This window comes from Oryza sativa, chromosome 8, assembly GCF_034140825.1.
Source record: "Oryza sativa Japonica Group chromosome 8, ASM3414082v1".
NCBI lineage: Eukaryota > Viridiplantae > Streptophyta > Magnoliopsida > Poales > Poaceae > Oryza > Oryza sativa.
In genome coordinates this window covers 2,586,155-2,600,224 of record NC_089042.1, presented here as the reverse complement: position 1 = coordinate 2,600,224, position 14,070 = coordinate 2,586,155, and the positions used below count along the sequence as shown (strand labels likewise).

Sequence of the window (14,070 nt, the reverse complement as noted above, 5' to 3'; positions counted from 1 at the left end):
TCCTTGCTTAGTATATCTAGCTTATATTGATATCTTGATCTAAAGGGCCAGAGGGTGACGACGACGTCCTTCTCGGTCGGCCATGATGCGCAGGCGCGCGGGAAGCCAACGGGCGGCAGCCGCGGTTTGATCGGCGCTATCGGGAAGCGGTGAAGGGAGGAGAGAGAGCGAGCAAGAACGAGAGGAAAGAGAGATGCCTCTCTCTCGAGCACGTGCGGCGCACGCGCAGGAGGGAGCTGGGCCGAGAGGGGAAGATGGGCCAGGGAAGGGAGAATGAGGGAGGTGAAGTAGACTTTTACAAAGAGGACTGATTTGGAGAGAATTTGAATTGGAGTTTGGATTTGGATTTCGAATTTGGTACTTGGACTCAGGAACATAAGGTGGAGTCAAGTAAGGGATTCAAAATGGGAATTGATATTTTTTGGGAAATGGGGACAAGTATTTGGCGAGGATTCAAAGGAAGAGGTTGAATTTTGGAACTCGATTTTGGCTTAGGAATTTTGAGGTGGAGAATTTCGATTTTGACGAGAGGGAACAAGGAGATTGGAACCGAGATCCACGGCACAACTTAGACTCGCACACAAAAAACAGAATTTTCGTGAATAGGATTTTATTTAAATAGTTTTTAACGTCTCGCGAAAAGTGGGGCGTTACACATACTGGCGGTGCGATTTGGGGAGATGCGGGGACGGGAAAGGTGGGAGCGAGTTGAGGCGTTGAATCTAAGTGAGACGATCCTGACCGATCAATGAGATGGGGCTTGGGTATAAACGATTTGACTTGTTGAATTGCAAGACAAAACTCCTGCCTTTATATTGAGTAAAGTGCATTGGTGGTCCTTAAAATTGTAGGGTTGTGTCATATAGGTCATTAAAATCTCAAAATGCATATCCAGTTTCCAGAACTTGTCAAAGTGTATCATCTAGGTCCCAAATCGACACATCCCCTCTAGGATCTATGTGGCGCTGATGTGGCATGCCACATGGACATGACATGTCCTTTTCTTTTTTTCTTCTTTTCTTTTTCTTTTTTGTTTTCTTCTTATTCTTCTTTTTTTTTCTGCTCGGGTCACAAAGAAAGGAGAAGAAAGGGGAAAAAAGAGAAGAAAATAGAAAAAGGAAAAATTTTAAATGTGTCCTATTTGTCAATCAAAATAAATGATGCCATGTCATGTCCGTGTGGCATGCCACATCAATGCCACGTAGGATCCTAAAGGGGTTGTGACGATTTGGAACCTAGATGACACACTACGACAAGTTCTGGGACTTGGATATGCATTTTAGAGTTTAGGGACCTAAATGACACACCCCTACAAATTTAAGGACCGCCCGTACACTTTACTCTTTTATATTAGTATAGATATAGATGGTATTTTAGCAAAGCCAATTTTATACTACAGTAGCAATTTTCTCTCCCTTTCTCCCTGTTCCCTCTTCCCTCCCACGGTCATCGGCTCCGGCACCGCCCTCCCTCCCAAACGTGTTTCACTGTCACCGCTCTTCCTCCGCACACAGCCCCCATCCCCAAACCCTAGCATAGGTAGAGTGAAGCAGCACATGCATCGGGGGCGAGCTGGCTAGGCGGCGAGGAGTAGGAGGTCACGACGGCTAGCATGCTGAGGCATCCGGGGCGGCATCGCTGGAGATGAGGCGGCACACCCTCCAACGATGGCGGCAGAGATCTTATTGCGCAGGCAGAGCCGCGCGAAGATCGACGGGGCATGTGTAGTCTTCGGCGGTGACGGTGCATCACCCTCATCGCCGTCAACGACCCACGCCGCCTCACCCTCATCGCCGTTGATGGCCCGCCGACCCACCTTCCCGACCTCACCATCCCATCTCCATCTTCATCCACCTACAAATCCAGGCTCCCACCACCTCCATCCCGCACCGGCCTCCGTCGCTGACTCCTCAAGATGCTTAAGCACGGTTAGTCCCCTCCTCGCCGTCGCCGGTAATTAGTGTTTCATTGCTCACCACTCACGTGGGTTTTGCTGCGCACAGGGCGGGGCGGTGGGCTGATGGAGGTGATGGGGCTGGTGCTTGGGGAGTTGGTCGACGACTATATTGAGTTGCATGCACCGACCAATTCAACCTAAAAGCTTAGCTGATAAGGAAAAACGGACAATTCACTTTATATTTGAACACCCCCCTCACGCGAGGGCCCTTTAAGCCTCTAACGTGGAATAGGAGTGGGCTACGATTTTTATTTAATTGTGCCAACCAGGATTCGAACTCAAAACCTATACCATATTGAGGGCCTGTTTGGTAGAGCTCCAACTCCTAAATTTAGCTCCAGAAGTTGGGCTTGGAGTGGAGTTGTGAAGCTGTCTAAACCCAGCTCTACCTCTCTAGTTCATTTTGTGAGAGAGCTCCACTCAGTTTCGCTCCTATTTTTGGTGGAGCTGAAACTGTTTGGCTGATCTCCAGCTCCAAGAGAGGTGGAGGTGGAGGTGGAGCTGTGCCAAATAGGCCCTGAGTTGTATGCACCACCAGTTCAACCCAATAGCTTAAGGGTCTGCTTGGCACAGCTCCAGCTCCACGCAGCCAAATAGTTTCAATTCCACCTAAAGGGTGTGTTTGGCAAATGGGATATGGGAGGTGGGATTGGGAAAGAGAAATAAATGAATGCTTAGGATTGAATGAGGTGCGAAGAATGAATAGCTAGGATACAATATTGCCTTATAGAGGGTGGAATATTATTTCTTAATCCCATTTTGACTTTTAGGCTGTTGCAGAACTCTACTCTGTACTCTAGCGCTAAATTCAGAAGTTGGGGCGGTAAGCCTATAGGCCCAATAGTCCGGTACCCTGCGCCGCTCGCGCGGCCCGCCTGAGGACCTGTGGAACCCGAGGCGACACCTCCGCTGCTCCGCCGCCACTCGAGCGGCGGCGATGCCACCCAAACTGCGGAAGAGGTCGACGGGGGCGGCGGCACGATCCCCCGCCACGAATGGAGAAGAAGGCCATACTGGCTCTAAATCATCGGAAACGAGTCCGGCTGCTAGCGGAAGGTGGACACGAGCTCGAGCGAGGGATCTAGGGTTCGATACTACCGACCACCCTAGAGTGTCGGATTCTGCTGGCGGCGGGGGCAGGACTGACCGCAAAGCGCCGGCAGGAGCGGCTCCGAAGAAGAGAAAGGGCGTATCGGCGTCGACGTCGGCAGGTCCGGTTCCGAGGAAGACAACGGCGGCGGGCAGGAAAAGAAGAAACCCGCCTTGTCCCAGCTTACCGCCGGGGCAATGCACCAAACTCGACCAACGAGGTTTAATCCCTCACCTTCTTGCCCAACCTTTCTTTTTCCCTTCTAGTTTTTCATTTAGTGTTCGTACTCCAAAAATGCTGATCCATGCCTACCGGCCTTCCTTCTCTTTACCTCATCGCAAAGATATCCCCACTCTCAGGGATGAGCCTAGGGATCCCCTCACCGCTGATGCCGTGGTCAGTTCGCAAGACAAGGCCATGGTGCTACGCGTGGCTCGCTCCGTTGTCAGTGTTTCATCCATAACGCCTGGTAAAGTCATATTGGTATTGCTATTCATATGATCGATTTCTCCTAGTTGTTGATAAATGAGATTGGATGACTAGCAGATGGGGGATTGATTTTCCAGTGCACTGGCATCGTCTTTGGTTGGGATGGGGCTAACAAGTGCGCCAAGATCCTGACCTCTTCTTCTGTCGTCTGTGACTTCAAGGGTGAATTACATGACCCAACACTCAAGGTACATAATTGCTCCTTGAATTGCGCTCTGTGTATAATCTATGTTATATGTTGCATCTCCTTGTTGTAGTTGATCATGTCTGCAAGTGCTTTAATTATTTGACCTCATGGTTGTTAAGGCGTTGCTTTGGCGCTAGGGCGTGCCGAGGGGTCAAGGCATCCCTGAGCCTTAACGGCTTAGCGCCATAACCCAGATAAAGAGAAAGAGAGGGGTGAAGGTGGCAGCAACTACACCCTTTTCCCTGTTCTCTGATCCATGTCATTGCCATCTTACTCCTCAGCTCTGGTTTCCACTCTCTTCTTCTCTCCCCTGTGCCAGATTCATTTTGACTCTAGGGAGCAGCGCCAGATCTACCCAAGAGGAGTACATACAGATAGATGCACTGCTGGATTCATTCTGAATCTGGGGAGAAAGGAGCACAGATAGAGGAGCAGAGCTAGCATGGGAAGAAGAGTTGGCGCGAGGAAGAAGCGATGTGCAGGCTTGAGGAAGAAGCGACATCGGAGGTGGCGCTGTGACAGGAGAGACGCACCTGGTGTGGGTGTTAGGGTTGTTTCTTTGACCTTTGGCTGGCATGAAGGTTATTGGGCTTTTGTGGGCTGGCCTGGTAAGCTAATTTTTTCTCTCCCTCTTCTAATCGCTGCTAATCACGTATATTATGGCGTCGCCACACCTTAGCACTTTACCGCTATAGCGGTAAGGCATGGGTGGGTCACCTCAGGTCGCCTTACCGCCTTAACACAACCATGTTTGAGCTAACATAGAAATTGCTGCTATCTAACTCCTCTCTGTCTATCATGTCAGTTCCATTGACATCATTGTTAAGTAGGGAAGTAAATTGCTCATTTTAGCCGAACTTGCTGAATTCTAGAAATTGAATATCAATCCCGAGGTATTTTGGTAGAATATTGGACTGTTTGGCAAAATAAATCTGGTTATATTGCCCACTTGGCCACTATGCAATATGCATTCCAAAGGCCTGTTTCCACTTAATGCGAGGCCACACCAGAAATTCTGCCCGTTGCTTTTGATCTACATACCAAATTATGATATATCAAGAACGACATCAAGCAGCAATTGGGGCAACAGGAAATAACCTTGATACAAAAACTAACTCCTTCCACTGACATATCAGTTCTCCAAACTCATCTGCCAACATGTTAATTACTTTTATGCTGCAAATGCACAATGAAGTAAAGCCCTTCATCCTCAGGACTTCTCAAAAGTGAATAATTCACCTAATCATAATTTTAAGCCTTTTCAAAATCAATTACTCAGTTTCAGTTTCTTTCTACGATTTTCATGCGCCTCAGCCATCCCTTTATTTAAATGTAGCACAAGGTGTTCATTGTCCTTATCAAGTTAATGAGCTTTGGTAGCACTTTCAGCTCGCATGTATTAGTATTGTTTCTTGTGAAAGGCAAGTAACTCAACAAGGTGTTTATGTTCTATTGTAAAAGGGTGTCTTGATGGTTATGATACTGATTTTCTTTATGTCTCTTTGTGGTCCCTTTGCAGTTATTTTGTTAATGTCGCGTGTTGTTTGAGTGTTCTTGAAGGCACCCTTTTAGTACCATCTAAACACATATTTTAAGATCTTAGTATGCACTTATTTCTGCCTTTTTCTTTAGAGATGTGCTGCTGTTACAGAATATAGATATTATGTGTTGCATGCCTCTTGCTTGTCATTCTTTACGATATTTATTTTTAAATATCCTTTTCTCATATTTCTATTATCGTTGCCCACCTAGTGTTTCTTGAAGGTACTTATCTATGCTAGTTTTTATGATTTCCTATTCGTCCATTATTTTCTTTTTAATATAAGTTAAGTATAGTTGACCAAATCTCAACTTTTCAGCTATCTGTTCATCTGCCAGATAACACTATCACAGAAGGACGGTTGTTGTCCTTCAATGTTCACTATGATGTTGCTCTTTTAGAGGTCATGGGAGACTTCCAGTTGCAGGTCCCTTCTTTTGGCTCGAGTACAACCTATGGTCAGGACGTATTTGCATTGGCTAGGGATGAAAACATGTGCTTAATGGTTAGGCATGGAAAAATCTCATGGCTGGAATGTCCCATGTTATTGAACAACCACTATATGTTTCTGAGTTGTGATATTCCTGAGGTATTGATGCATTATTATGTTATCATTTTAATGCATTGTTATTTTTCCCATTTAATTTTATGGCATTGTTATTTTCCCATTTAATTTTATGGTATCTCTCTAATGCAGGGTGGTTCAGGAGGGCCAGTGATTGACCATGATGGTAATATCATTGGGATTGTATTTGACAATAACCCGGGTCCGGTAGTAACCTCTATCACTACAATCAGAACTTGCGTTGAGATGTGGCATCAGTTTAGGTTTGTTTTCCTTTTTTTTTTTCTGTTGTCATCTAAATAAAAATTTCATGGGCAGTTATTATTGTTAACAACACATTTTCACCTTTTGCCGCTCTGTCAACATCCCATCAGTTAAGTTGCACTATTTCGAGCACTAGAAAATGTTTGATGATGTTTCTGGTCTCTCTAGTAAAGCTCATCATGGCAATCATTTGAGCGTGATCCTGCTTGCTCATTGGTCATTGCAATGTCTTGCGGGCATGAATTATGAAATACAGGAATGGTTGTGGCAGAGTATGTCTAGCATGGTGGAATGCTCACGGCACAAGAGTGTATCAATTATGTGATTTTGATGTTGTTTGAATGCTAGCAATCTTTGACTGCTAGGAGCATGTCTCTCTTAATTACTTTGTGTTCTAGCCATCATGGGTGATTGATTCATTTTTTAACCTGTTAGTTCATAGTGAATGGTATTATGGATAAAGGGAGGATTGGGTGGTATATATATTTACAAGATGCAACAAATTTGATGGTATGGAGGCAATTACCCCATTCCTACACTGAAAAAAAAAAGAATTGCTGGTAGGAGTATGGAACAGACAAAATACATCCTTATAGCAATGTGTCTTTTAATCCAGGATGGTGTGGTACTGTTTTCTTATGGAGCAGTTGTACATGGATTAGTCAAACAAATATTGTGTAGTTTATCTTCTGGTACTGATGCACTAAATCCAACTCATTTTTAGCCGTGTTGCTCGCCCCATACTTGGCATGCAATTGAAGGCGGTGGAACTACTGGATGTCTCTAAACTGGAGGAACTCTGTCTTGACAACAATATCACCAGCGGTTTCATTGTGAATCTGGTATAACATTATTCTGTCCAGATATTTTTCTCGTAGTATTTGACTCTTTTGGTTTCATAGGTGAAAGTTGATTCTATTGCGGAGAGGCTTGGTATTAGACGAGGGGATGTGATTGTTTTTCAGGATAGTTGTTGTTCTACTTTACCTCAGGTGATAAAAAGTCTAGTCTTTATTGATCAATTTACTACAAATACAGTATTGTTTATATGTAATTATATTTTGTGAACAGTTAGAAGACTACCTTCTTTCTCTTGGCTGGGGATACCTGCAGGGGAAAAGTTTGACAGTAGATCTCAAGGTATGTTAAAAGCTATATGTGCTAAAACAAAAAAATATGTTGTTTGTTTCTGTAATACTAGTAGCATGCCCGTGCTAACGCTACGGTAACCAAGAAGATGCATGTGCACATACGCAAATATGAATTTTAACCATTATGACAAAAGGAGAAAGAAACAAATTGTCTTTATACAAAATCACATCGTGTACCCATCAGCTGTATTTATCTTTCTAAATAACCCAAATAATTGATATTCCACTCACTGAAATTGCAGCATTACAGTAATGAGATGTCAATTTTAACCTAACCTATAGAATTACATAACCCTGCCACTTTACAACACATCGGCAAAAAGGGAAAACATCAATGGCTTGAGACACCATATGATTTCACCTATAGAAGTTCGCATATGGCAATCAAGCATTAGGGGGAACTTGTAAGTACTAAAATTTCCACAACAACCACTTCACTTTCAAATTTTCGTCTGTTCTTGTCAGAAGTTTGTGGGTGTTGTTTTTTCACATTTCTCAGCATGTTTGATCTCAGAAGTTTGGCGCTGCCTGCTCGAATCCTTCTTAGGCTTTTGTACTCGCTGAAACATTTAGCAACTATGATCAGATTTAAATGCCATAAGGAGTAGCAATTTCATCTAAGAAAATATTTTGCACATGAGAAATAAAAAATATAAAAGGATTAGGATGAACACCTGAGCAAGAGCTACAGTTCGATCATGTCGTTCAGCGCGTATCTTGCTCTTCCTCCAACACCATATATTTTCTTCGCTTGAGCATGTCTGTACAAGAAACAAACCAAAATTAAGGCATGTGAGGTCTTTTTCACCAGACAACAACCATCGTTTTTCTTCTGATGCATCCATTTTATGCATCAACAGGGATCTTCTCCCTCAAACATCAAAGGAGGGGAAATTAACTTTCAGCTTCTACTCACCTTTGCTTTAAAATGTACCCTGACCATCTCCTCATTTAAGAATATGATTATAGGACACATATACGGATTTGCACTTCAGCATGTAGTTATTGAAATCAACCTAAAAAAACATCATCCATGTTTGCCGCATCTTTGGTTGAATGAGCTTTACCACTTAGGCTCTCTTAACAGGCAAATTTATCTCATGATCTTCTTCATGTCTTGACTGATGTGCTCATCACTATCTGATTGCAATCATATGATCATATTTTAGAGGCTGATCTTGCTGCAACATTTCAAAAATAATTCATAATACATAATTTCAATATGACACATTCCATAGGATCTTAAGAAATCAACAGCTGAGATTTGGTACTTGGTGCCTTCTCAAGTACTATAAAATTCCTCTTAAAAAAGCTTCAGTATCGTTGGATTTCCTGTAGAGGAAAAATACAGTTAATGAATAGTTCATTGATCATGTAAATTTGAATTATGTTGATATTGAAAGAAAAGGGATGACACAATACATCTCATTCCATACACCCCAAAATCACAGTAGCTAGCCTGGAATCAAACTCGAATAGACAAAATGTAAAACCGTGTCGATTGGTTAATATGATCTTATGGGACCATGAGCATGTTTGCCCAGATTATGGACCAAAGCATCGATTGCCTAAAAAATTTGTATCCTTCATTATTAACTTTTTCTGTCGTTGCATGTGGTTACAGTTAAATCAATAAATAAAGTGTGTATGCCAAAGAGATTTAACAATCCCACCATAATTAATTTCATTTACATGTGCAAACAAACTTGAAGAGAATGAGCTCAAATAAATCTGTTTTTGTTGAATAAAAACTGTTTTAACATTCTAAAACCAGATTATGCAAGTGCTCATATCAATTCATCAATTCAGAAATATGATCCATATAAAAATGATGACTCCTCACTCCTATATTTGTCCTCTGGACATGTATCCAATCTCTTCAACACTCCTAATCTGGTTGTATACAATCTCTTCAACAGTCCTAATCTGGAAGCATCAAGGGAGAAGACGCTACCATCAAACCGAATTAGAGAGAGAGAAGAAAGTGAGCATGAACCATAAACAAGTGTGAATGATTCAAGTAAACAAGATATATTCATCCACCAGATACTTCCATCACATTGCGCATGTGCATATCAAGACCAAGAGGTACCTCATTGCTTGTGGCCTGCTGGTATGGGTGTCTCACCCAGGCCAGTGCGGGCGCGATGGCCGCTGTCGAGGTTGGAAATGGCGTGGGTAGACAGGGGCACAGGGCACGGCGTTGCAAATAGAGGTCAGGGGCGAGACGGCCGAGAAGATGTGGTGCTCCAATCCAATCATTACGCCGGCCACCACGCCGTCATCAACTCCGCTCCGTCGCAGCCCGGCGTGGACGCGCCGCCTCTGCCGAGCCCCTCGGTGAGCACCACCCGGCTTCGTCCACCGTGGTCTCGCCGCGCATGTCGCCTGCTCTTGAGTATGGTCTGTGGCCAGGGGTATGATAGGGTAGAGGCACGTCGGGGATCGGTGGCGGCAAGGAGCAGATCGCATCGACGGGAATCCTGGACGACGACGGATGCGACGACGGCGATGGGGATCGGGTTGAGGGCGAGCCGGCGGCGGGGATCGGTGGCGGCGAGAGGATTGATGCGACGACGGGGATCGGCGGCAGTCGAGGGCGGCAGCGACGACGGCGTGAAAGGGAGCGATTAGGGTTGGGGAGGGGAGGGGCGGCGGCGCGTGAGAGCGTTTGAGACGGAGCGGAGAGGAGCATGCAATCGAGGGATCGATCGATCTGGACCGCGAGGGAGGTGGGAGGTGGGAGGTGGGAGCGATCTGGACCATTGGGATTTCACCGGGATGATCTCGACCGTTGAGTGAGGAATGAAAGAATGAGTGAATGAGTGAATGAGTAAAACCATTTGTTGAACTATAGGGTAGATTGAAACGTAAAAGAAAAAAAGGTTGAACTCCTATTTTGTTTTTTTCTATGCAGGTTGAAGTTCATAATCTTGTTGACTCATTTAGGGAAAACATTACTTTCCCTGTACAATTCTCTGATGCTTCTAAGTGGGTAAGTACTTGAGCTATTGTAGTATAATCCCTTGCCTTGCTATTTTTTATTCCCAATTTTTATCCTCAACCCGTGTGGTTAATTAGTTGCATCATAGGCACACGAAAGTTATGCATGCCTGGTAAGTTTTGTGGTATGGCTTTATATAGTTGTAAACATTATTAGTTTTATTATCAGCAGATGGAGCTAGATCTATAATTCAGAGTATAATAATGTGATATCTAAGCAGATAATCAAACAACCATTTAATTTGTATGCATTTATTTTTGGCATAGCTAGCTGGATGACTCAATCTAAGAACTATTTGATTTGGATATTGCAAGGCATTTACTTATTGGGGATCAAAAAAATATTTTGTGGAACTGACAAATTAATGTTTTGGAATGTAGGTTGATTGAGGGTGACTTAAAAAGGTGCTGCATTGTCACCTAGTAATATGACTGACCATGGAGGATATGTGACATTATCGAAGAATGTGCAATCCTTGTTTAATGAAATGGCAGTCTTCTAAACCTATATGTTGACAAGCTACTAGCAATAGCTCTATATATGACACAAAATTTGACAATTTCACCCGTTCCGAAAACTAATTTCGCAAATGAACCGCGGCCAAAATTTATTTCAAAAATGTCCCTTTTGTTTAGCGCCAAATCATATGGCGTTGAACCTAAACACCTCAGCACCACGTCAACTGGCGCTGATTACAGTGCCACCGTGGATGGGAGGCTGAGTCGGCGTGCCAACGTGCATTCAGCGCCGTGCTATTTGGCGCTGATATGTCTAAGTTCAGTGTCATACGATATGGCGCTGAACAAAAGAGTCATTTTTAAAATAAGTTTTAGCCGCGGTTCATTTGCGAAACTAGTTTTCGGAAAGGGTCAAATTGTCAAATTAAGTGCTATATATGAAGTTAAAACTAAATTCCTAGTTCCTCCCTTTCCTTGTTACCATCATTGCCCAAAGATTAAAAAAAAGGCTAAATGTGACGACATTTTTTCATGACAAGCGGAAGAAATGGGCACGCCTTTTGCATCAATGATTGTGTTCGGAGAGGCATCTTTTTATGGAATGACGTTCATTAGCTCAGGCATGTAGAAGTATGCAGCTGCTGCCTAGTAATTTTGTTAGGGTGTTTGTACTCACACGTCCATTTCAATTTCTACCGTTGACATGTTACATATCTCATTATTAGAAGTACAGTACTTATGTACATTGTACACCGGACTGGAGGTCTTGGATCTCCCACTCTCTCTAGTGTAGCAAGGTATGTACGCATGTGTCCATCAGTCCATGTAGTGTGGGTGGGCTATGTATGTGTCATCAGTATTAAAAACCAGTAACGGCATATATACCAGTCGGGGCTGTTTTAGTCCTAAGGGCTTGTTTGTTTGCTTGAGAATTAATCCCCAAGGGAAACCTATCGGGGGAGTTGAGTGAATCCCTCCCATATCACCAAATCCCTGTGGGGTTTGAATCCCTTGCCTGTTTCTAATCCCTATCTTAGGGCTTGTTCACTTTGATGTCATTTTTAACCATACCAATTTTTAGCAAAGTTGTCAAAAATATATATATATATATATATCAACGTTTAGTTTGTTGTCAAATTTGATCAATACATAAGAAATCCTGCTAAAATTTTAGCAAGATAGTAATATTGCTAAAATTTTTAGCAAGATAGCAATATTGCTAAAATTTTAACATTAATAAAACTTGGTAAGGTTTATTTTGGCTATAATCTGAACAGTCCCTTAAAACCCGGTTTAGCAAGGGAAACAATCCATGATTAGACTTGCTTAGCATCAGAAACTCTATGCTATGGGCCTGGGCCTTAGGCGCCTAGCTATGGATCGCAAGAGCCCAAATGGGGAAATTTAACTATTTGACACTCTTATGACATGGCAATTAATGATTTGCCACACTCTATCAATGACATGTATGCCCTCATGTGTCTATGACATGTGGGCCTAGTGGCAAATCATTAAGCACCATTCGTAAGAGTGGCAAATAGTTAAAAACCCCGCCCAAATGACAACGTTTTCCTACTGGAAAAAGTACACCGAAGGTCCCTCAACTTGTTATCGGGATTAAAAAACGTCCTTAAACCGCAAAACCAGATATACATGGTCCCTTAACTATATAAAACCAGTCACCCGAGGTCCTTCGGCGGTTTTGATTCCGGTTTTGGTCTACGTGGCGGCTGAGTCAGCGTGGGACCCACATGGGCCCCACATGTCAGTATCTCTTTTCCCTCTTCTCACACTCCCCGATCCCCTTTTCTTCTTCATGCGCGCGAGCCCGAGCGTGACAGAGCGAGGTGCGGCGAGGGGCGCGGCCATGGGATGGCAACCGGCAAAGCGACGGCGGAGGGCGGCGGGGTGGAGTAGTCGAGTAAGGAGGCGCCGGAAGGAGGCGATGTGGGCGGGCGGTTGGCATCCGAGGGAAGGAGGCAGCCACGCGGCAGCGCCCGACCTGGTGCGACGATGGCCCGGGCCGAGGCAAGGGCGGTGGTGGCGGGTTCCGTAGGATTCCGGCCAGGTGGAGGTGGAGGCGGCATGGGGAAGGGATGACGCAGGCTGCGAACCGGCGGGAGGCCAACTGCAGGTGGTTGTGCATGCGGCGCTCACGCGGGGCTGGGCTGGCCTCGCGGTCGTGGTTGGCGGCGGGTGAGGTGTTTTCGGCGAGCGGTGCGGAGTCGTCGACGACGACAAGGCCGAGCGGCGTGGAGTCGTCGACGATGACAAGGCTGAGCGGCACGGAGTCGTCGGCCCCGGCTCTCCCCATCCGCAGCCGCGCTCGCACGCCGCCGCCGCCGCTCCGCCACAGCTCTCCCGTCGACGCCGCACAGCTCTCTCCCGCCGACGCCACCTCTCCGCAGCTGTGCTCGCCCACCGCCGCCGCCGCTTCGCCTGCTCTGGCCACCATGGAGTCGTCGGCGCCGGCTCTCCCCATCCGCAGCCACGCTCGCCCACTGTCGCCGCCGCTCCGCCATAGCTCACCCGCAGACGCCGCACCACTCTCGCCCGCGGCGTACATGCTCTTCACCGCGCCCTCTATCTTGGCGCACCCCGTTGTCGGGGACGCAGAGCGCAGCGGGGACGCAGACGGCCGCGAGGACGGCGAAGGGGAAGCAGCAGCAAACCGCGGACGGCGCCTTTCCCCTCATACGCCCTCGCCGCCGGCCTCTCCCGCGCCGTCGCAGCCGGAGGAGCCGCCCCCTACCCACCACCGCCGCCGCCAACACCGACGACAAGGCCCGCGCCCTCCTCCCTCGCGCCCGGAGCCGCAAACGATGACAAGACCGGCACGGAGTCGTCGGCGCCGCCTCTCCCCATCCGCAGCCGCGCTCGCTCGTCGCCGCCGCCGCTCCGCCACCGCTCTCTCCCACCGATGCCGCCCTGCTCTCGCCTGCCGACGCCGCCCAGAGAAGAGTGTGTGTGTGTGTGAGAGAGAGAGAGATAGAGAGGAGAAAGGGAGAGGAACTCTGAGGAAGTGAGAAGGTGATGACGTGGCCAACTGACATGTGGGGCCTACGTGGGTCCCACACTGACTTAGCCGTCACATAGACCAAAACCGTTGTCAAAACCACCGAAGGACCTCGGGTGACCGGTTTTGTATAGTTAAGGGACTCCGTATATCTGGTTTTGCGGTTCGAGGATGTTTTTTATCCCGACGACAAGTTGAGGGACATTGGGTGTACTTTTTCCTTTTCCTACTTGAACCATGTACATTTAGGCCCATTTAGATCAATAAGAGAATATTAGAAATTGATTATACGTCCAGGCTCCAAGCGGCGCCGAAAAATGGAAGCGAAAAAATATAGACTAACGGAAAA

General features: G+C 45.9%; 1 protein-coding gene across 6 annotated transcripts; it reads left to right on the top strand.

Annotated features, from left to right (window-relative positions):
• The first annotated feature begins 2,821 nt into the window (after positions 1–2,821).
• Positions 2,822–11,614, top strand: LOC9268118 (putative protease Do-like 14). 6 transcript variants are annotated; one of them, XM_066303559.1, is made up of 12 exons: positions 2,822–3,267; positions 3,391–3,516; positions 3,594–3,724; positions 3,843–3,941; positions 4,043–4,331; positions 5,583–5,852; positions 5,961–6,091; positions 6,817–6,934; positions 6,995–7,084; positions 7,164–7,232; positions 10,161–10,238; positions 10,628–11,614. In XM_066303559.1, exons 5-12 carry the CDS (start codon positions 4,299–4,301, stop codon positions 10,634–10,636), a joined length of 798 nt encoding a protein of 265 aa, XP_066159656.1. In that variant the 5' UTR covers positions 2,822–3,267; positions 3,391–3,516; positions 3,594–3,724; positions 3,843–3,941; positions 4,043–4,298; the 3' UTR covers positions 10,637–11,614. The 6 variants fall into 6 exon arrangements, 5 of the variants coding, with proteins under 5 accessions (XP_066159656.1, XP_015650523.1, XP_015650526.1 ...); XR_001548356.3 differs by lacking the exons at positions 3,843–3,941; positions 4,043–4,331 and adding an exon at positions 9,163–9,583 and having other exon boundaries at positions 10,628–10,806; XM_015795040.3 differs by lacking the exon at positions 2,822–3,267 and having other exon boundaries at positions 3,614–3,724; positions 5,602–5,852.
• Positions 11,615–14,070: the final 2,456 nt, after the last annotated feature.

What these genes read in the sequence shown, in the direction of transcription:
- LOC9268118 (XM_015795037.3), top strand. Translation starts at nt 2,895, where the DNA reads ATGCCACCCAAACTGCGGAAGAGGTCGACGGGGGCGGCGGCACGATCC. An exon ending in TGAGTTGTGATATTCCTGAG is followed by an intron (nt 5,853 to 5,960) that starts GTATTGATGCAT and finishes TCTCTAATGCAG; the next exon opens with GGTGGTTCAGGAGGGCCAGT. An exon ending in GAGATGTGGCATCAGTTTAG is followed by an intron (nt 6,092 to 6,816) that starts GTTTGTTTTCCT and finishes ACTCATTTTTAG; the next exon opens with CCGTGTTGCTCGCCCCATAC.